We start from the raw sequence: 23,703 nt of genomic DNA, 5'->3' as shown, positions 1-23,703 counted from the left end.
AACCTGTCCCTGGTGTCCAGAAGGTTGGGGACTGCCACGCTAAATCACTTAAGATTGAATTTTATTTACATTAAAAATAATTTCGTCTGTCATGAAAATCAAATGACGGATCTCAGCATATAGCAACTTCAAAGCAATTGGAAATAGCTAAGTAGTGTACTTAGTGCTTTGACACCACATTTGTTGTCATAGACAACACCCTGTATAAAAGAATGGAGTAAGGTAGGCAGACACAAGCTAAATTTAAACAGGACAATGCAAACAGTTTCATTTGGTGAGGAAAACACTAATTTCAAAACAAACAGTTCCTTGAGTTTGTGTTAACAGATAAGTCTCAAAGGAAGTCATAATGGCTCTTAAACTAAAATATCAAAAACTTGATAATGTATTTTAAAAATTGTGCTTTTGTTTTTATTTAAATAGGATGGCGAAGATTTTAATAGTTTATAGCCATCTGAAGAAATTGGCATTGTATTCCAGAGGTGGCAAACTACTGCCTATAAGACCATATCTGACCCATGGCTTGTTTTTGTAAAGTATATTTTTAAAGCATTTTTTTTCATTACTTTAAAGATGTTGCTTCACTATCTTCTGTTTGGACAATAAATCCGTTGTTATCCTTTTTTTTTTTTTTTTTTTTTTTTTTTGCTTTATGTAACTTTTTGTTGTTGTTAATCTGGCTACTTTTAAGATTTTTCTCTATCAGTTGTTTTGAGCAATTTGATTGTAATCTGCCTAGGTCTAGTTTTCTTGGCTTGTTTTTGTAAAGCAAGTATTTTTTTTTCTTTCATTACTTTAAAGATGTTGCTTCACTGTCTTCTGTTTTGTCCTGTTTTGGATAAGAAATCCGCCGTTATCTTTTTTTTTTGGCTTTTCTTTTCTCTGTGTAACTTCTTTTTTTTTTTTTTTTTTAATCTGGCTACTCTTAAAATTATCTCTGTCAGTGGTTTTGAGCAATTTGATTATAATCTGCCTAGGTCTAAAAGTTTTCTGCGTGTTTCTTATGATTGGGACTTGTTGAGCATTGTACTGGTTTATTGTTTTCATCAAATTTGGAAAGTTTTCATCCATCATTTTTTTCTTTTTTTGCAAAGAAAACTTTATTAGGTGCTTTCTCTCTCTCACGAGGATTTGGGTCCTTCCAGGTGAAACTCCAAATTACTAGACACTACACTGCTTCCTTCAGTTGCAGCAAGTTTATCCCACAGTGGGTACTCAGGAAAGCATCTTGAGGGTGAATGGGTTTCCGGCCATTCATGGTTAAGTTTGTCTGATGCTTTTGTTAAGAGGTTCCTGTGTCATTTCTTGGAAGCAGTTTTGTGTCTCCCTCTATATAGTCCACCACCTGGCTGCACCCCACCTCCATCTGTCCCCCAGCTACCAGATAATAGTGAATGATTCAGAAGATGCTGCTCTGGGGCAGCCAGGCCTTTAGCTGCAACACAGAACAATGAACAGCAATTTCCAGCTCCCCCCATGGGTCTGATGCAAGGGCATTTTGATGGCCTTCTAGTTGCACAGGATAGAGCAGTACGACAGCAGAAACACCACTGGCAGCACCTGGCAGGGGACAGGAGCCATGTTTGCAAGAGGCCTGGGCAGGCTGGGTGGCCTTTATCCATCATTTCTTCAAGTAATTGATCTGTTCCCTCAATTCTTTCTTTCCTTTGGGGTTTCCAGTTACACATATGTTAAGCAGCTTAAAGTTCCACAGCTCACTGGTGGGGTTACATCCCAATACATCCATTGTAAGTGCAAAATGTCTTAAGTCAAAAATGCATTTAATGTGCCTAACCTACCAAACATCTTACTTTAGCCTAGCCTACCTTGAATATACTCAGAACACTTACATTAACCTATAGTTGGGCAAAACTATCTCACACAAAGCCTATATTATAAGATGTATATTTCATGCAGTATATTGAGTACTATACTGAAAAACAGTGGTTTTATGGGTTCTTGAAGTATAGTTTCTACTGAATGTGTATTGCTTTGGCACCATGTAAAGTTGAAAAATTAAGTCTAACAGTTGTAAGTCACGGACCATCTATATATTTTATCTAATTTTTTGGTTTACTCAAATGGGGACAGTATGTTTGGTCCCTTTTACTACATTGTAGCCTTGTTATCAAACAGCTATCAAGTGAAAGTTATGATGTTGAGATTTTTCTTAGTCTGTTTTATGCTGCTGTAACAGAGTATCTGAGACTGGGAAATTTATAAAATACAGAGATTTATTTCTCACAGTTCTGGAGGCAGGGAAGTCTGAGGTCAAGGGGCCTTTATCTAGTAAGTGCCTTCTTGCCATGTCATCCTATGTTGGAAGGTTAAGAGAGCACTGGAGGTGGGGTGAGGGGAGACATGCTTGTGAGAGCAAGAGCACAAGCAAGGTGGGGGTGGTACATGCAAGAGGGAGCCAAAAGCTTTTGTAACAAACCCTCTCTCATGATAGCCCACTTCCTCCTCAACAATCCATTCATGGGGCCAGAGCCTTCATAACCTAATCACCTCTTAAAGGTCCCACTTCTCAACACTTTGCATTAGTGGTTAAGTTTCCAACACAACTTTGGGGGAACACATTCAAATAATAGCAATATTTAAGATTTTGTGGTTGAGTAATTCCAGGCAGTGATACAGAGCTGGACCATGGATATGGGGGAGTAGAGATGTGAAGTTAATTTGATTCATCACAGAGACTTTGAAGTCATTTAAATTAATAGATTTGGGGTGAAGGGTAACAATTTAAACCAAGAGCCAAAGTTGTGAAGTTTTAATACTGCATGTTTTATGTGTTTCAGCGGGAAAATACTCATAAAATTATGTTAAATTGTCTTGTCTTTCCTTCTAGAACCTTCTGATAACTTAAGAGAGATTCTCCAAAATGTGGCCAGATTGCAAGGAGTATCAAATATGAGAAAGCTAGGCCATCTGAATAACTTTACTAAGGTAAGTAACTTGAATTTTTATTATTATCTAAAATTCTTTGTTCCTTACCACACTTACTAAATATTTCTTGACCATAATTAAATACAAATTCTTGTGTATTCACTCAGCATTAATGCTTTTCTTTCCTGCTTCTCATGGATTTTGTCCTGTGTATCTTAAACTTAAAAATATATTTGTGTAATGGAATCATTATATCTTTGTTATAGAAAATTTGGTAGGTTCAGAAAAGAATAAAATCACTGAGAAATTTACAGTTCAACCTTTTATTCACATAAGGATGCATTTCTTTTGCCTTCTACTCATTTTACTTGATAATATATGGTACAGGCATACATTGGAGATACTGTAGGTGTGATTCTAAACCACTGCAATAAAGTGAATGCTGTAATAAAGCAAGTCACGAGTTTTTTGGTTTCCCAGTGAGTGTAAAAAGTTATGTTTATACTATAGTGTAGTCCGTTAAGTGTGCAATAGCATTATGTTTAAAAAAATGTATGTACCTTAATTTAAAAATACTGATTAAAAAATACAGTCATCTGAGCCATCAGCAAATTGTGGGATTTTTTTTTTTGTTGGTGGAGGAACTTGCATCAATGTCAATGGCTGCTGCCTTATCAGAGTAGTGGTTGCTGAAGGTTGAGGTGACTGTAGTGATTTCTTTTTTTTTTCTTTTTTTTTATTATACTTTAAGTTCTAGGGTACATGTGCATAACGTACAGGTTTGTTACATATGTATATTTGTGCCATGTTGGTGTGCTGCACCCATCAACTCATCAGCACCCATCAATTCATCATTTATATCATGTATAACTCCCCAATGCAATCCCTCCCCCCTCCCCCCTCCCCATGATAGGCCCCAGTGTGTGATGTTCCCCTTCCCGAGTCCAAGTGATCTCATTGTTCAGTTCCCACCTATGAGTGAGAACATGCGGTGTTTGGTTTTCTATTCTTGTGATAGTTTGCTAAGAATGATGGTTTCCAGCTGCATCCATGTCCCTACAAAGGATGCAAACTCATCCTTTTTTATGGCTGCATAGTATTCCATGGTGTAATGTACCACATTTTCTTAATCCAGTCTGTCACAGATGGACATTTGGGTTGATTCCAAGTCTTTGCTACTGTGAATAGTGCCGCAGTAAACATACGTGTGCATGTGTCTTTGTAGTAGAGTAATTTATAATCCTTTGGGTATATACCCAGTAGTGGGATGGCTGGGTCATATGGTACATCTAGTTCTAGATCCTTGAGGAATCGCCATACTGTTTTCCATAATGGTTGAACTAGTTTACAATCCCACCAACAGTGTAAAAGTGTTCCTATTTCTCCACATCCTCTCCAACACCTGTTGTTTCCTGACTTCAGATTGCCATTCTAACTGGTGTGAGATGGTATCTCATTGTGGTTTTGATTTGCATTTCTCTGATGGCGAGTGATGATGAGCATTTTTTCATGTGTCTGTTGGCTGTATGGATGTCTTCTTTTGAGAAATGTCTGTTCATATCCTTTCCCCACTTTTTGATGGGCTTGTTTGTTTTTTTCTTGTATATTTGTTTGAGTTCTTTGTAGATTCTGGATATTAGCCCTTTGTCAGATGAGTAGGTTGCAAAAATTTTCTCCCATTCTGTAGGTTGTCTCTTCACTCTGATGGTAGTTTCTTTAGCTGTGCAAAAGCTCTTTAGTTTAATTAGATCCCATGTGTCAATTTTTGCTTTTGCTGCCGTTGCTTTTGGTGTTTTAGACATGAAGTCCTTGCCCATGCCTATGTCCTGAATGGTACTACCTAGATTTTCTTCTAGGGTTTTTATGGTATTAGGTCTAACATTTAAGTCTCTAATCCATCTTGAATTAATCTTCGTATAAGGAGTAAGGAAAGGATCCAGTTTCAGCTTTCTACTTATGGCTACCCAATTTTCCCAGCACCCTTTATTAAATAGGGAATCCTTTCCCCATTTCTTGTTTCTCTCAGGTTTGTCAAAGATCAGATGGCTGTAGATGTGTGGTATTATTTCTGAGGACTCTGTTCTGTTCCATTGGTCTATATCTCTGTTGTGGTACCAGTACCATGCTGTTTTGGTTACTGTAGCCTTGTAGTATAGTTTGAAGTCAGGTAGCGTGACGCCTCCAGCTTTGTCCTTTTGACTTAGGATTGTCTTGGCAATGCGGGCTCTTTTTTGGTTCCATATGAACTTTAAAGCAGTTTTTTCCAATTCTGTGAAGAAACTCATTGGTAGCTTGATGGGGATGGCACTGAATCTATAAATAACCTTGGGCAGTATGGCCATTTTCATGATATTGATTCTTCCTATCCATGAGCATGGTATGTTCTTCCATATGTTTGTGTCCTCTTTGATTTCACTGAGCAGTGGTTTGTAGTTCTCCTTGAAGAGGTCCTTTACATCCCTTGTAAGTTGGATTCCTAGGTATTTTATTCTCTTTGAAGCAATTGTGAATGGAAGTTCATTCCTGATTTGGCTCTCTGCTTGTCTGTTCCTGGTGTATAAGAATGCTTGTGATTTTTGCACATTAATTGTGTATCCTGAGACTTTGCTGAAGTTGCTTATCACCTTAAGGAGATTTTGGGCTGAGACAATGGGGTTTTCTAAATATACAATCATGTCATCTGCAAACAGGGACAATTTGACTTCTTCTTTTCCTAACTGAATGCCCTTGATTTCTTTCTCTTGCCTGATTGCCCTAGTCAGAACTTCCAAGACTATGTTGAATAGGAGTGGTGAGAGAGGGCATCCCTGTCTTGTGCCAGTTTTCAAAGGGAATTTTTCCAGTTTTTGCCCATTCAGTATGATATTAGCTGTGGGTTTGTCATAAATAGCTCTTATTTTTTTGAGGTATGTTCCATCAATACCGAATTTATTGAGCGTTTTTAGCATGAAGGGCTGTTGAATTTTGTCAAAAGCCTTTTCTGCATCTATTGAGATAATCATGTGGTTCTTGACTTTGGTTCTGTTTATATGCTGGATTATGTTTATTGATTTGCGAATGTTGAACCAGCCTTGCATCCCAGGGATGAAGCCCACTTGATCATGGTGGATAAGCTTTTTGATGTGCTGCTGAATCCGGTTTGCCAGTATTTTATTGAGGATTTTGGCATCGATGTTCATGAGGGATATTTGTCTAAAATTCTCTTTTTTTGTTGTGTCTCTGCCAGGCTTTGGTATCAGGATGATGTTGGCCTCATAAAAAGAGTTAGGGAGGATTCCCTCTTTTTCTATTGATTGGAATAGTTTCAGAAGGAATGGTACCAGCTCCTCCTTGTACCTCTGGTAGAATTCATCTGTGATTCCATCTGGTCCTGGACTTTTTTTGGTGGGTAGGCTGTTAATTGTTGCCTCAATTTCAGAGCCTGCTATTGGTCTATTCAGGGATTCAGCTTCTTCCTGGTTTAGTCTTGGAAGAGTGTAAGTGTCCAGGAAATTACCCATTTCTTCTAGATTTTCTAGTTGATTTGCGTAAAGGTGTTTATAGTATTCTCTGATGGTAGTTTGTATTTCTCTGGGGTCCGTGGTGATATCCCCTTTATCATTTTTTATTGCATCTATTTGATTCCTGTCTCTTTTCTTCTTTATTAGTCTTGCTAGCGGTCTGTCAATTTTGTTGATCTTTTCAAAAAACCAATTCCCGGATTCATTGATTTTTTGGAGGGTTTTCTGTATCTCTATCTCCTTCAGTTCTGCTCTGATCTTAGTTATTTCTTGCCTTCTGCTAGCTTTTGAATGTGTTTGCTCTTGCCTCTCTAGTTCTTTTAATTGTGATGTTAGAGTGTCAATTTTAGATCTTTCCTGCTTTCTCTTGTGGGCATTTCGTGCTATAAATTTCCCTGTACACACTGCTTTAAATGTGTCCCAGAGATTCTGGTATGTTGTATCTTTGTTCTCATTGGTTTCAAAGAACATCTTTATTTCTGCCTTCATTTCATTATGTACCCAGTAGTCATTCAGGAGCAGGTTGTTCAGTTTCCATGTAGTTGAGCAGTTTTGATTGAGTTTCTTAGTCCTGAGTTCTAGTTTGATTGCACTGTGGTCTGAGAGATAGTTTGTTATGATTTCTGTTCTTTTACATTTGCTGAGGAGTGCTTTACTTCCAATTATGTGGTCAATTTTGGAATAAGTGCGATGTGGTGCTGAGAAGAATGTATATTCTGTTGATTTGGGGCGGAGAGTTCTATAGCTGTCTATTAGTCCGCTTGGTGCAGAGATGAGTTCAATTCCTGGATATCCTTGTTAACTTTCTGTCTCGTTGATCTGTCTAATGTTGACAGTGGAGTGTTGAAGTCTCCCATTATTATTGTATGGGAGTCTAAGTCTCTTTGTAAGTCTCTAAGGACTTGCTTTATGAATGTGGGTGCTCCTGTATTGGGTGCATATATATTTAGGAGAGTTAGCTCTTCCTGTTGAATTGATCCCTTTACCATTATGTAATGGCCTTCTTTGTCTCTTTTGATCTTTGATGGTTTAAAGTCTGTTTTATCAGAGACTAGGATTGCAACCCCTGCTTTTTTTTGTTCTCCATTTGCTTGGAAGATCTTCCTCCATCCCTTTATTTTGAGCCTATGTATGTCTCTGCCTGTGAGATGGGTCTCCTGAATACAGCAGATTGATGGGTCTTGACTCTTTATCCAGTTTGCCAGTCTGTGTCTTTTAATTGGAGCATTTAGTCCATTTACATTTAAGGTTAATATTGTTATGTGTGAACTTGATCCTGCCATTATGATATTAACTGGTTATTTTGCTCGTCAGTTGATGCAGTTTCTTCCTAGCCTCGATGGTCTTTACATTTTGGCATGTTTTTGCAATGGCTGATACCGGTTGTTCCTTTCCATGTTTAGGGCTTCCTTCAGGGTCTCTTGTAAGGCAGGCCTGGTGGTGACAAAATCTCTAAGCATTTGCTGATCTGTAAAGGATTTTATTTCTCCTTCACTGATGAAACTTAGTTTGGCTGGATATGAAATTCTGGGTTGAAAATTCTTTTCTTTAAGAACGTTGAATATTGGCCCCCACTCTCTTCTGGCTTGTAGAGTTTCTGCCGAGAGATCTGCTGTTAGTCTGATGGGCTTCCCTTTGTGGGTAACCCGACCTTTCTCTCTGGCTGCCTTAAGATTTTTTCCTTCATTTCAACTTTGGTGAATCTGGCAATTATGTATCTTGGAGTTGCTCTTCTGGAGGAGTATCTTTGTGGCATTCTCTGTATTTCCTGAATTTGAATGTTGGCCTGCCCTAGTAGGTTGGGGAAGTTCTCCTGGATGATATCCCGAGGAGTGTTTACCAACTTGGTTCCATTTTCCCCCTCACTTTCAGGCACCTCAATCAGACGTAGATTTGGTCTTTTTACATAATCCCATACTTCTTGCAGGCTTTGTCCATTTCTTTTTCTTCTTTTTTCTTTTGGTTTCTCTTCTCGCTTCATTTCATTCATTAGATCCTCAATCGCTGATACTCTTTCTTCCAGTTGATCGAGTCGGTTACTGAAGCTTGTGGATTTGTCACATGTTTCTCGTGTCATGGTTTTCATCTCTGTCATTTCGTTTATGACCTTCTCTGCATTAATTAGTCTAGCTGTCAATTCTTCCACTCTTTTTTCAAGATTTTTAGTTTCTTTGCGCTGGGTACATAATTCCTCCTTTAGCTCTGAGAAGTTTGATGGACTGAAGCCTTCTTCTCTCATCTCATCAAAGTCATTCTCTGACCAGCTTTGATCCGTTGCTGGCGATGGGCTGCACTCCTTTGCAGGGGGAGATGCGCTCTTATTTTTTGAATTTCCAGCTTTTCTGCCCTGCTTTTTCCCCATCTTTGTGGTTTTATCTGTCTCTGGTCTTTGATGATGGTGACGTACTGATGGGGTTTTGGTATAGGTGTCCTTCCTGTTTGATAGTTTTCCTTCTGACAGTCAGGACCCTCAGGTATAGGTCTGTTGGAGATTGCTTGAGGTCCACTCCAGACCCTGTTTGCCTGGGTATCAGCAGCAGAGGTTGCAGTAGATAGAATATTGCTGAACAGCGAGTGTACCTGTCTGATTCTTACTTTGGAAGCTTCCTCTCAGGGGTGTACTCCATCCTATGAGGTGTCGGGTGTCAGACTGCCGCTAGTGGGGGATGTCTCCCTGTTAGGCTACTCAGGGGTCAGGGACCCACTTGAGCAGGCAGTCTGTCCCTTCTCAGATCTCAACCTCCGTGTTGGAAGATCCACTACTCTCTTCAAAGCTGTCAGACAGAGTCGTTTGCGTCTGCTGAGGCCTCTGCTGCTTCCCCTGTTGTTTTTTTAGCTGAGCCCTGCCCCCAGAGGTGGAGTCTATAGAGACAGGCAGGTTTCCTTGAACTGCTGTGAGCTCCACCCAGTTCGAGCTTCCCAGGGGCTTTTTTTTACCTACTTAAGCCTCAGCAATGGCGGGCGCCGCTCCCCCAGCCTCGCTGCTGCCTTGTGGTTAGATCGCCGCACACTGCTGTGTTAACAATGAGGGAGGCTCCGTGGGCGTGGGACCCTCCCGGCCAGGTGAGGGATATATTCTTCTGGTGTGCCCGTTTGCTTAAAGCGCGATATTGGGGTGGGAGTTACCCGATTTTCCAGGTGTTGCGTTTCTCAGTTCCCCTGGTTAGGAAAAGGGATTCCCTTCCCCCTTGCGCTTCCCAGGTGAGGCGATGCCTCGCTCTGCTTCAGCTCTCGCTGGTCAGGCTGCAGCAGCTGACCAGCACCGATTGTCCGGCACTCCCTAGTGAGATGACCCCAGTACCTCAGTTGAAAATGCAGAAATCACCGGTCTTCTGTGTCGCTCGCGCTGGGAGTTGGAGACTGGAGCTGTTCCTATTCGGCCATCTTGCTCCGCCCCCGTGATTTCTTAAAATAAGACAGCAATGAAGTTTGCCACATTGACTCTTTCTCTCGTGAAAGATTTCTCTGTAGCATGCAATGCTGTTTGATAGCATTTTTCTTTCAAAATTGGAGTTAGTCCTCTCAAACCCTGCCACTGCTGTATCAACTAAGTTTCTGTAATATTCTGAATTATTTGTTGTCGTTTCAACGGTGTTCACAGCATCTTCACCAGGAATAGATTTCATGAAACCCCATTTTTGCTCATCCATAAGAGGGAACTCTTTATCCATTAAAGCTTTTTCATGAGATTGCAGCAATTCAGTCGCGTCTTCAGGCTCCCACTGTAATTCTAGTTCTCTTGCTATTTCTTCCACGTCTGCAGTGACTCCTTCCACTGACACCTTGAATGCCTCAAAGTCATCCATGAGTATTGGAATAAACTTCTTCCAAATTCCTGTTAGTGTTGAGATTTTGATTTCCTCCCATGAATCAGGAATGTTCTTAATGGCATCTGGAATGATGAATCCTTTCCAGAAGGTTTTCAGTTTACTTTGACCAGATCCATCAGAGGAATCACTATCTATGTAGTGTTACTACTATCTATTGTAGTGTTACAAAATGTATTTCATTAAAATAAGACTTGAAAATCAAAATTATTCCCCAATTCCCCGATTCATGGGCTGCAGAATGGATGTTGTGTTAGCAAGCATGAAAACAACATTAATCTCCTTGTGACTATCAGCTCTTGGGTGACTAGGTGCATTGTCAATGAGCAGTAATATTTTGAAAGCTTTTTTTTTTTCTTCTTAGCAATAGCAAATACTGTTTTCTCAACAGTATGTTTAAAATATTTAGTAAACCGTGCTGTAAGCAGATGTGCTGTCATCCAGGCCTTGTTCCATTTGTAAAGCACAGACAAAGCAGCTTTAGCGTAATTCTTAAGATCTCTAGGATTTTCAGAATAGTAAATGATCATTGGGTTCAATATAGTCACAAGCTGCATTAGCCCCAGACATGAGTCACCCTGTCTTTTGAAGCTTTGAAGCCAGACATTGACTTCTCTTTAGCTATGAAACTTCTCGATGGCATCTTCTTCCAGTTGAAGATTGTTTCATCTGCATTGAAAATCTGTTGTTTAGTATAGCTACCTTGGTCAGTGATCTTAGCTGTGTCTGCTGAATAACTTGTTGCAGCTTTTGTATCAGCACCTACTGCTTTACCTTGCCATTTTATGTTATGGGGATGGGTTCTTTCCTTTAACCTCATGAACCATTCACACTTTTCTTCTGCAGCTTCCCCACCTCTGTCAGCCTTCATAACGTTTAAGTGAGTTAGGGCCTTGCTTGCTCTGGGTTAGGCTTTAGTTTAAAGGAATGTTGGTAGCCAGTTTAATCTTCTATCTGGACCACTAAACTTTCTATCAGCAGTAAGTCTGTTTTGCCTTCATATTATTTGTGTGTTCATTGGAGTAGTACTTTTAATTTTCTTCAAGAACTTTTACTTTGCATTCACAACTTGGCTACCTATTTGTCACAAGAGGCCTCTCTGGACTTTCTTCACTAAGCTCAATCTCTAACTTGTGGTTTAAAGTGAGAGATGGTTGACTCTCCTTTTTACTTGAACACTTAGAGGCCATTGTAGTGTTATTAATTTGCCCAATTTTACTAAGTATTGTGTCTGAGGAAATAGGCCCAAGGAGAGAGGTAGAGACAGGAACAGCCAGTTGGTGGAGCAGTTGGAACACGTATTTATTAAGTTCATCGTCCTATATGGGTCCAGTTCATCTTGCCCCAAAACAATGATAATAGTTACATTGAGGATCACTGATCATAGATCACCCTAACAGATAGTAATAATAATGAAAACATTTTTAGTATTGTAAGAATTGCCAAAATGTGACAGACGCACTAAGTGAGCTCATGCGTTTGGAAAAATGGCACCAATGAACTTGCTTGATGCGGGTTTGCCACAAACCTTCAATGTGTAAAAAACACAGCATCTGTGAAGCTCAATAAAATGAAGTATGCTTGTAAGTATTCGTATTTAACTACATATGTGTGCCATATTTAATAAATATAGCCATAAACCCAAAGAACTGTATTATAACTTTCTCTTTTCCTGATGTTGCATCTCCATTATTTGGATCTAAATTAGAGCCCAAATTGTAGGGGCCCTGGTCCCAAATAAACATTGATTTGATCTCTAATAGCAGCCTGGAATTCTTGAGTTTGATGAGTGGATTGATATATTTCTCAGCCTTGTAATGCTGGACAGCCAATTCATGCAAACACTAAAATGCCTGCTATTTTGGGAGATATCCTAAAATAGAAAACAGAATGGGTCTTTGGGATAATGTTCCCCCCACCTTTTAGTATATCAAATATAAATTGTTTTGATGAAATAATTATTTTATGTTTTAACCCTTTGCTACTGAAAATATCCACAGTTCATCGGTATTGGTATTGCCTTGAAGCTTGTTTGAAAATGTGCTATTTTAGCCCCACCTCAGACCTACTAAATCAGGATCTACAGTTCAGTAAAGAGTCTCAGGCAAATATATGTGTACATTCAAGTTTGAGCTGCACTCTTTTAATCCTTCCAAATATTCTTTAAGTAATTGAACTGTGACTTGGATTTGATTTTTATTTCATAGAAATAGAAGGGGATGAGAATATAGTCACTGTGGAATACAATTTTTTTATGTAGTATAGTGCAATAAATATAGGGTGAGTTTTTTTCTATAACTAGGGAAGTGAGCACATAGGCATTTATTTTTCCTTAGTGAAGTTTTAAAATATTCTGGCTCTTTTTTAATATATAAGAGATGAGAAAATGATTTTATATGAGGGATGAGAAAGTCATTTAAAAAACTTTTAAAAATACTGAATAGGTACTGGAGAATGGGCTTTCAGAAATATGTTTTTGTATTTTGTAGTGTGAGTGAATGTAATGAAAATCTTCAAACATCTTTCTTCAACATGGTGGTGAGATAATGTCACATCTTTAAGACCCCAGCATTGTTCCACGGTTGCAAAATGCATCTTTCAGTTTCATTGTCTTTTATTAAATTTTACAATTTTATTTCACCAATCTTCACTTAATTCAAATAAGCCTCAGTTGCTTAGTTTTAACCATTAAAAACAATTATAATAGAGGTCTGTGTCCTGTTTGCAATTATGATTGCTGTTATAACCAAGTTTGGACACCTTGATATATGGTTCCACATCTCTTGCCAACTAGGATTCTGAAAGTTGGGGATGGAGGTAAAAATGGCAGTAATTCCTGTTATTTTACTTTGTTACCAGCATGGGTCCTACAGCAATCTTAAAAATCTAGAATAGTGTTGCCTAATAGAAATATGATGTGAGCCACATATGTAATTTTAAATTTCCTAGTAGCCACACTAAAACAGTAAAAAGAAACATGACATTAATTTTTAATATTTTTATTAAGCCAGTATATCTAAAACATTATCATTTGATGTAATTAGTATAAAACATTATTAAATGTTATTTTACTGTTTTTTCATACTAAAATTTTGAAAGCAAGTTTATAAGACTAGCCACATTTCCAGTGCTTATAGCCACTTGCAACTAGTAGCTAGTAACCACATTGGACAGTGAAGCTTTTTGGAACAGGAGTGGCTTAAAAGCCTTCATTTCTAGGAATCTGTTGAACACCTCTTATTCTCCCTTCTCATTTATTTCTGTCTGGGTCCCAGGTTCTCTTGCATTAGGATTAGTTTCCCTTTTTTCTTTATTCTTCTCTCTCCAGTTTCCTTGTTTTCTGTCGGTCTAAATTTCCCCCACAGTATTTCATTAAGTTATTCACTCCACCTCCTCTCTCTTTCTTGATTTGTGCTCCCCCACTCTCTTCTGCCTTTACTCCTTCTCATCCCTTCTCTACTTCTTCCTTTTTCCCCTCTTCATCTTCTCACTCTTCTTTCTTCACCCTTGCTTGTCACCTTTCTCGTCCTCCATCTTTTCTCAGTCCCTTCGCCCCCTTTTCTGTTCCCCCCTCCTTCCTTTTCTCTGTTGTACCACTGTAGAGTATGCAGTGATATATCTCTGTAATGAAGGCTCTAAACTTTTGTACTTTTTATAGTCTTGTTTGTTTTTTGTTTTACCATATCCTTTAAAAAATGATTTTCATATATCCCTCTGGCCTTGGTGCAAGCTTTGCAGCAGCCCCCTTCTTTGCTATGTTGCTATGATTTTAAAATCCTGATAGCCAAACTTACTGGAATTTGTTCTAAGAGTGAGTACGCCCTGAGTCACAATCTTAGAGGCTGTCCTCTGAATAGAGTCCATGAACTTTGGACTTGATACAATCTATTTTGACTGCTTAGTGATGTGCTGGGAAAAGCTTGAGCTTTAGATCAAACAGATGGAGACTTGCAGCACAACTGTGATTAACTGTCAGGGCAATCTTAGGCAGATTTCTTTACTCAGAGGTAATCTTGCTTTCTGTAGAGGCAAGATCTCAGTCTAGTGCCTGGCACATAATATGTGCTCTGTAATAGGCAGTGCCTTGATTCAACCTTATGTTTGGTTTTTGTGTTTTTTTGTTCTTTTTGTCACCTCTCTAGTTTTTTAGCTGACTATAAGATGGTGAGTCTGCTTAATAGTTTGAGTTGTCAATTGGTAAACTATTACTGTAAATCAGGGTTCTTCAATGCCGGCGTTACTAACAAATTGAGCCAGATTATTATTTGTTTTGAGAAGCTGCTGTGTGTATTTTAGGGTGTTCAGCGTTGTCCCTGGCCTCTACTCACTAGATGCCAGTAGCACCCCCGCCCCAAACCAGTTGTGACAAGCAGAAATGTCTCCAGATATTGCCAAATGTTCCCTGGGAGACAAAATTGCCCCCCATTAAGGACCATTTCTGTAAATAAATGTGTGTGTAGATTTTATTATAAAATTTATTCAAATATGCAGCACAAAATAAACACTGAATTTAATTGTACTGTGTCTTGAATTCCATTTGTTAGAGACCTGAGTTTATAAATATTTAGGTAACTAGTATTCCTATAAAACCTGCAAATTCGGCCGGGCGCGGTGGCTCAAGCCTGTAATCCCAGCACTTTGGGAGGCCGAGACGGGCGGATCACGAGGTCAGGAGATCGAGACCATCCTGGCTAACACTGTGAAACCCCGTCTCTACTAAAAAATACAAAAAACTAGCCGAGTGAGGTGGCGGGCGCCTATAGTCCCAGCTACTCGGGAGGCTGAGGCAGGAGAATGTCGTGAACCCGGAAGGCGGAGCTTGCAGTGAGCTGAGATCTGGCCACTGCACTCCAGCCTGGGCGACAGAGCGAGACTCCGTCTCAAAAAAAAAAAAAAAAAAAACCTGCAAATTCATTCGTTTGCTTATTGAGTAAAATTTAGGAATTCTCAGAAATTTCTAAGAATAGCTCTATAGAATAAGAAAATAAGAAAAATAATTATGATATCAGGACTAGTGGAGTTTGTTTGCCACCCTCTTCTGTGTTTCCATTTAGTTGATAGATATGCCTACTAAATTTTATCTGTTTTATTATATATTGTGGGTTGCTCTGTTATTAAACCGTGTTTCTCAAACACAAAAAATACATAGTGTTTATTTTTCCACCCTCATATCCCTCTCTACTCCAAAGGGTGTCACATAATATGTGTTTAATTAATGGTATTAGATTGGGAAGATGATGCATTTTAAATATGAGTTTTTGTTTTTACTGGCATTTATTTTGTTATTAAGTATAAGCCTGTTAGGATTAATTTATCTTACTAGAACAGTGACATTAAAATGTTGTATAGGGTGAACTTCAGCTTCAAAGCTAAACCTCCTTTTAAGGTATAAAGAAAGGGAGCTAGTGTTGTGATCCTTTAACCATGTGAATGTCACACACCCATGCTTGCCTTCTGACATCATCTCACTGGATAAAGTAATGTGTATAACAGACTGCTGATGAATATAATATTAGTATTCTATTTTTAAAACTGACAACATGCTCATAATCTAAAGACCTGCTTTTTAAAGATGAAAATATTTCAACTCTTTCGTATCTTAAAAGTTCTCTTTTCCTATACTTAATCTCATATATTTACATTAAAAGAAGCTTTAAATATTTATTTTGTTCTGCTTTTTAAAAACTTTAAGGTATAAGCTGAGTATAAAAAAATTAAAATGGTACAGAAGAATATATGATAAAAAGTGAAACTCGTCCCTTTCATACCCTTCCCACCCACCTCCCTGTTCTGACAGAAATACCACTCTCCAGCGGTAACCACTAGAAAGTATTTATCCTTTTCTGGTATAATTATAAATATAAATGTGTGTGTGTATTTTCTTGGGAATTGTGATATTTAAATGAGCTAAACAAAATGAAGAGTTTACTATTGTGCTCAGTTTATGTGCCATTTATTATACAGTTATACATCATTTATTTACCATTATTACCCAGGATATGTTCAAGGAATGTATCGTTAGATGATTTCATCGTTTTGTGAACATCATAGAATGTACTTACACAATCATTGATGGTGTAGTGTACTACATATCCTGGCTATATGATATAGTCTGTTGCTCTTAGGCTATGAACCTGTAAAGCATATTACTGTACTGAATACTGTAGGCAGTTGTAACATAATGGTAAGTGTCTAAACATAGAAAAGATACAGTAAAAATATAGTATTATAATCTTATGGTACCATAGTCGTACATGTGATCCATCATTGACTGAAAAGTCGTTATGCAGTGCATGACTGTAGATGTATATGCAAAAAGGTATTTTTTAAATGAGAATGTGATATATGTGTATATAAATGTGTATGTGTGTATATATATCTGTGTATGTATACATATATTGACGTGCAGTTTGCTGCTTTCCACATCCCAGTATATCATAGGATGCTTTCCTTTTCTATACGTATCAGTCTACTTTTTTTTGTAGCTGTGTGTGTGTTTGTGTCTAAATTGCCATGTGAAAGACTGCCATGGAATTCTAATATGTGAGATAACATTTTTTAAAATTAGGGTTGTTAGTTCTTTTGCTTATTTGGAAGAACTATTTAACCTTCAAAGTAATACAAGTAAAATGGGAGTAGCATTTAGAACTACTTAGTTTTAACTAGTCATTACATTTTTAAAAATGTGATCATTTTAATAAACATAGACAAATTTTTAATACTTGGAGATAATTTACAGTTCTGTTGTAATCTTTGTTAGAATATAATTATTTATAGCCCTTTTTGAATGTTTTAGTATTTGTGTAAGAAAGTCAAATAGATTTATTATAACAAATAACAGATTGATTTAACTGAGGATGGACGTGGAGGCAAACCAGTGACATTATCAAAATCTTTAACCCATCTTAAAATAAGATTTGTATAATAGTATTTGTTTTGCTTGTATAAAAATGTTAAGTTTAACATGTTATACTCATAAAATAATTGTGGACTTAAGATACTGAATGTTTAACTTGATTATAAGTAACAAATTCAGGAAACTTAATTCATCTTAGCTAAAATATAAAGAAGTTATTTGTGTACATAATTAGGAATATCAAATGTTGGATCCTAATTTCAGACAAGACAACCCAGGGGTTGAAACACTGTCAGTTACATGCTGCCACTCTGTTTTTCATTCCTATTTTCTTTCAGGTTGTCTTCGTTCTCAGGTAAACACTTTCCATAGGATTAAGACAAGATACATCATCCTTAATACTTCTAGTCTTGAAAAGCAGAGAGTACCCTCTCTTAACATCTTTGTATATGAACTCTGATGTTATTTGGTCATGTTTAGCTAGGCGTTGTGACCGATAGCCAATTAAAAAAATGCATAGATGGCATGGGAAGTGCCAAACCAAATGAAAAGTGTGATGTCTAATAATTTAGCATTTTATGTGACTGTTAACGCTAATTCTTACATTTTGTAATGTCTTTAACAATTTCTAAACATAGTCAATGATTTGTTCATAATATATAATAACAAGCCTATGAAATAGGGTAGACAGAATTACATTTTAATGACTTACATTAATATAGGAGATAGGATGTCACCAGTAATGGCTAAAATAGTAGTGACGAAACTGCTACCTAATGGTTGAAGATTAATTAGCAACTCAATTATTAGTAGAGGCTTCACAGGATGCCCATGTTTTAACTCATTCTGTGTTCTTCTATTTCTTCTTGTGTCTTTCATAGTATATTAGTCCATTCTCACACTACTGTAAACAACTGCCCGAGACTGGGTAATTTATAAAGGAAAGATGTTTAATTGACTCACAGTTCCACAAGGCTGGGGAGACCTAAGGAAACTTATAATCATGGTGCAAAGGGAAGCAAACGTGTCCTTCTTCACATGGTGGCAGGAGAGATAAATGAGTTCTGAGTGAAGGGGGAAGGAAGCTCCTTATAAACCACTGACAGTGAGTTCTCTCAGGGGATTTTTTAAGGGGAAGTCCCTTATAAAAGCAGTGATAGTGAGTTCTCTCAGCTCTCATGAGAACTCACTCACTATCATGAGAGTAGCATGGAGGAAATGACCACATGATTCAAGTATTTTTCACCTGGTTCCACCCTTGACACATGAGGATTATTACAATTCAAGGTGAGATTTGGGTGGGAACACAGAGCCAAACCTTTTAATTCTGCCCTGGCCCCTCCCAAGTCTCATGTCCTCACATTTCAAAACACAAACATGCCCTTTCAGCAGTTCCCCAAAGTCTTAACTCATTCCAGCATTAACCCAAAAGTCCAAGTCCAAAGTTTCATTGGAGGCAAGGCAAGTCCCTCCCGCCTATGAATCTGTTAAATCAAAAGCAAGTTAGTTACATCCTAGATACAGTGAGGGTACAGGCATTGGGTAAATACACCCATTCCAAAGGGGAGAAATTGGCCAAAACGAAAAAACTACTGCAGGACCCATGTAAGTGCAAAACTCAATAGGGCAGTCATTAAATCTTCAAGTCCCAAAATGATCTCCTTTGACTCCATGTCTCACATCCAGGTCACGCTGATGTAAGAAGTGAGCTCCCACAGCTTTGGGCAGCTCTGCCTCTGTCGCTTTGCAGGATACAGCACCCCCTTCTGTCTGCTTTCGTGGGCTGGAATTGAGTGCCTGTGGCTTTTCCAGGTGCACAGTGCAAGCTGTCGATGGATCTCCCATTCTGGGGTCTGGAGGATAGTGGCCCTCTTCTCACAGCTCTACTAGGCAGTACCCCAGTGTGGACTCTGTGTGGGAGCTCCAACCCCACATTTCCCTTCTGCAGTGTCCTAGCAGAGGTTCTCCATGAGGGCTCCACCCCTGCAGCACACTTCTGCGTAGACATCCATGCATTTTCATACACCATCTGAAATCTAGACAGAGGTTCCCAAACCTCAGTTCTTGACTTCTGTGCACCCACAGGCCCAACACCATGTGTAAATCGCCAAGGCTTGGGGCTTGCACCATCTGAAGCAACTGCGTGAGCTCTATATTGCCTCTTTTAGCTGCGGCTGGGATACAGGGCACTAAAGACTACACAAAGCAGCAAGTCCCTGGGCCCTGACCAGGAAACCACTTTTACCCCCTAGGCCTCTGGGTCTGTGATGGGAGGGGCTGCCATGAAGCTCTCTGACATGCCTTGGAGACATTTTCCCTATTGTCTTGGTAACTAACATTCAGATCCTTGTTACTTATGCAAATTTCTGTGGCCAGTTTGAATTTCTCCTCAGAAAATGGGTTTTTCTTTTCTGTTGCATCATCAGGCTGCAAAGTTTCCAAACTTTTATGCTTTGCTTCACTTTTAAACATAAGTTCCAATTCCAAATTGTATCTTTGTGAATATATAAAACTGAATGCTTTATAGAGCAACCAAGTTACCTCTTGAATGCTTTGCTGCTTAGAATTTTTTTCCACCAGATACCCTAAATCATTTCTCTCAAGTTCAAAGTTCACAGAGCTCTAGTGCAGGGGCAAAATGCTGGAAGTCTCTTTGTTAAAGCATAGCAAGAATCACCTTTATTCCACTTCCCAACAAGTTCATCATCTCCATCTCAGACCATCTTAGCCTGGACTTCATTGTTCATATTACTATCAGCAATTTGATCAAAGCCATTCAGCAAGTCTCTAGGAAGTTCCAAACTTTCCCACATTTTCCTGTCTTCTTCTGAGCCCTCTAAACTGTTTCAGCCTCTATCTGTTACCCAGTTCCAAAGTCACTTCCACATGTCGTGTATCTTTACAGCAGTGCCCCACTCTCTGTGGTACCAGTTTACTGTGTTAGTCTGTTCTCACAGTGCTATAAAGAACTGCCCGAGATTGGATAGTTTATAAAGGAAAGAAATTAAATTGACTTACAGCTCTGCATGGCTGGGGAGACCTCAGGGAACTTACAATCATGGTGGAAGGGGAATCAAACACATCCTTCTTCACATGGCAGCAGGAGGGAAAAATGAGTGCCAAGCAAAGGGGGAAGCCCTTTATAAAACCAGCAGATAGCGTGAGAACTCACTGTCAGATGAGATTGGGTGTGTTCAGGGTGATATGGTCATAGACGGAACTCATTATCATGTGAACAGCGTGGTGGAAACCGCCCCCATGATTCAGTTATCTCCACCTGGTCCTGCCCTTGACACGTGAGGATTATTAGAATTCAAGGTGAGATTTTGGTGGGGACACAGAGCCAAACCATATCACGTACAGAAAGAGCTAAAGAGATTAATGTATACTTTAGAGTTTGGTTATTTAAATTAGGAGATAACTAGTAAGGTAGTCATCACAAGAAATTTGTATCAAAGTCATTCTTATACTATTTTGAGATTTATATGTGAACTCTTAGTGATTAACAGTAAAAGTATATTTCTTTGATAATCCAAAATTTAGAATTCTATTACTATCTTCTTTCTTATTCCAATATATATGTGAATTTAGTTACACATAGAAAGTTTAATCACTGCTTGGGATAATTCTGATTCAAAAGGTTTTTCATTTAAGACTGATTAAAGCCCTCTTATACAATCCTGGAAACAGCCTGAAAGCATTTAACCATTATTGAATGGTTAAATGGTTAAAATTTCACCATTGTTGAATTCCATTTACTATCTCTGGAAAATAGGCACTAATTAATAACAAATATACTATGTTTCTGCCATAATTGTTCTTTTTAGTTATTTATGATTTTCCAGTTTCCAGCTGATTCAGCATCTTTCTCAAAAATTTTTCTTGCAATTGAAATGCATCAACATTAATAATCAGAAAATGATACACCTCTCTATACACTTTTTAAATTGTGCATGTTTGTTTTTTAAGATTATAATACCTTTGAATTTTGTTTAACTTTTTCACTAAAACTGCTAACTCTAGGAAATGTTAAGTGGTAAATGGTCATATATTTTTCTGGTTTGAGAAGGTAGATAATTAGAAAATTATGTTCTCTGAATCTGTAGTTTTCTACAAGGTTGGAAGTATGAGAAGCATAATGCAGGAAATGAAAGTCAAGTATAATGCAGGAAATGAGAGTCAAGTACACACTTACAGGAAAAACCAACCCTTTAAAGGACAAGACTTTGTATATTTGTAGAATTTTACAACCTTTCATTTTATTAACATTCACTGTTCCTGTAGCAGAAGAATGGAAATACTGCCTTTTTAAGCAGTTGAGTTGATATGTGTAAATTATAATTTAAGAAAGTGACATTTTTTCCCAGTTTAAAAGCACAATATTTTGTATGTTGATATAAACAAATTCTAACCTTAATTTTTCTATATTATTTATATTTGGATATTCCCAAGGATGAAGTAATCATAGCTAGTGATCATAGTTTTCTTTCTTATTCATGTATGGTACCACATAGTGATAATGCTAGTATTCTGAAATATGTGAGAAATCTTTAAAAATAATAATTTATTTTAAGTAGTGAAAGTGCAGTTGTTTATGTTTTAATTCTTTGAAATGGGCAGTTTTTTTATGGTATATTTTTAGTTAGCAGTTCTGGAGAAAATAATAGTTAAATTTTCTTATTTGTTTTGTGTATGTATATAGCCAAGGTGCAGTTCTCCAGACTCTTGATGCCACATTTGAGGCTGGAGAAATGAAATAAGATGGTAATATTCAGTTGTTTTTTTACTTCCCCTAATCCCCAACCCTGTGTAGATAATTTCAATATAAAATTGTAGTAATATTTTTCACAGTGGACTCTGGCCTCACACTGGTTTGATCTGATTTCCAGCTTTACCACTTAATTACCTTTGTGGCCTTAGGAAGTCATATTAACCTCTCTAAGCCTCAGTTGTTTTCATGTACAGAAATACTACTAGGGTTGAGAAGATTAACAGTCAATAATTGTTACTTCTGTGTATATTCATCAATACTATATATAAAACTATTCCTACATGGTGTGATACATGTTTAATTGTGAACATTTGTAAAATACACAGAAATGCAGAGGAGAATAAATTATCTGTGATTCTACTTTCTTTTTTGTTAAAAAAATTTTGGTGTTAAATTTAATGTATACACTTTTTTTTAAAGTATGTCTTTAAGAAATGTATCTTACGGAATCTTTTCCCCTACTTAGCAATAGATTACGCATATTTTTTCTTATTATATATTATTTTAATGGCCTCATAAAGTTCCTCCTTTACAAACATTTTATTTCCATTTCTTTGATGTTGTAAATAATGTCATAAGCATCTTGTACTTGAACCTACTTTATATTAAATAATTTAAAATACATAAATCTCCAAAGTGTATCTTGATCTTAGTGCATCATTCCAATTTAGTTTATAAGATATTTTCAGTTTTCAATCCCATTACCAATATATAATAATATTTAAAATAATATTTTGCAATATATCTAAAAACATTATAGTAATATACAATATTTTAAACTATTTTTTGAAATATTTACAATAATAAAATAATGTTATACAATAATATTTAAAACAATATTTTGCCATTTTTGTGAGTTTTAAGTAGAACTTTGCAATTCATTTGATTTGAGTTTTAGGATAAATGAATATATGTCATATTTATTTGTCAATTATATTTCTTCAGTAAATTCCTTGTACATTTTCTTTGCCTGTCCTTCTTTGGGGTCCTGAGAAGTCTTTCCTCAATTTGTTTCACCCTTTTACATTATAAGGATCTGTATTAGTTTGCTAGGTGAAGATGGAATGCTATGAGCTGAATTGTGTCTCGTCAAAATTTGTGTTGAATTTCTAACCTCCAGTACCTCAGAATGTGACTGTATTTGGAGATAGGGCCTTTGAAAAAGATAATTAAGGAAAAATGCAGTCATATGGGTGGGTGGGCCTAATCCAGTATAACCTCTTAAAAAAGTGTAGATTAGGAGACAGACATACACATAGGAAGATATAGAAAATAGTCATATGTAAGGCAAGGAGAGAGACTTTGAAAAAAACAACCCTGCCAACACCTTGATCTTAGACTTCTGGCCTCCGGAGTTATGAAAAAGTAAATTTCTGTTGTTTAAGCCACCCAGTCTGTGATATATGTTATAGTAGCCCTAGCAAACCACATACAGTGCCTTAACCTTTTTCTTACCGTACTTGTTGCAAATATTTTTTACTAACACATTATGTCTCTTTTAATTTTAGGTATATGGTTGGTTTTTTAGAGGTATAGAAGTTTTATCTCAAAACTTAGAAATTTTTATGTTACTGTTTTAAATGTGTATGTATAAAAATGCATTCTTTTAAATTTGTAACTACTTGCAATACTGTACAAGACAGTAAAAACAAAAGAAAAACATTATTTATACTCTTTGAAAGTCTGAAGCCTCTTTGTTCATCATATCAAAATTTTAAGGAATGCCAATATTGTAATATCAGCAGTGTTGCAATATCTGATAGCAGCTATTCTGGTCCTGTCTCCTATCCTATTCTATTTGGGACCTCCTCCCCTCCCCTTTTTTCCTGTAAAGAAAAAATTGGACAGGAAATTTTTATAGTT

The 23,703-nt window shown here is 37.4% G+C and overlaps 1 protein-coding gene and 1 pseudogene across 6 annotated transcripts in view; one reads left to right on the top strand and one right to left on the bottom strand.

The window, feature by feature from the left end:
* RICTOR (RPTOR independent companion of MTOR complex 2) overlaps positions 1-23,703 on the top strand; it is a 136,227-nt gene that overhangs the window by 44,928 nt on the left and 67,596 nt on the right. For all 6 annotated transcript variants that reach the window (XM_033179413.1, XM_033179410.1, XM_033179408.1 and 3 more), the window contains one exon: positions 2,849-2,946. In XM_033179413.1, coding sequence (XP_033035304.1) covers positions 2,849-2,946 — 98 coding nt within the window. The remainder of the gene's footprint in view (positions 1-2,848; positions 2,947-23,703) is intronic.
* On the bottom strand, positions 1,432-1,581 carry LOC117064642 (annotated as a pseudogene).

Source organism: Trachypithecus francoisi, unplaced genomic scaffold, assembly GCF_009764315.1.
Source record: "Trachypithecus francoisi isolate TF-2019V2 unplaced genomic scaffold, Tfra_2.0 Lachesis_group2, whole genome shotgun sequence".
NCBI lineage: Eukaryota > Metazoa > Chordata > Mammalia > Primates > Cercopithecidae > Trachypithecus > Trachypithecus francoisi.
The sequence above is the reverse complement of the archived record's forward strand: the minus strand, read 5'-3'. Positions and strand labels throughout refer to the sequence as shown.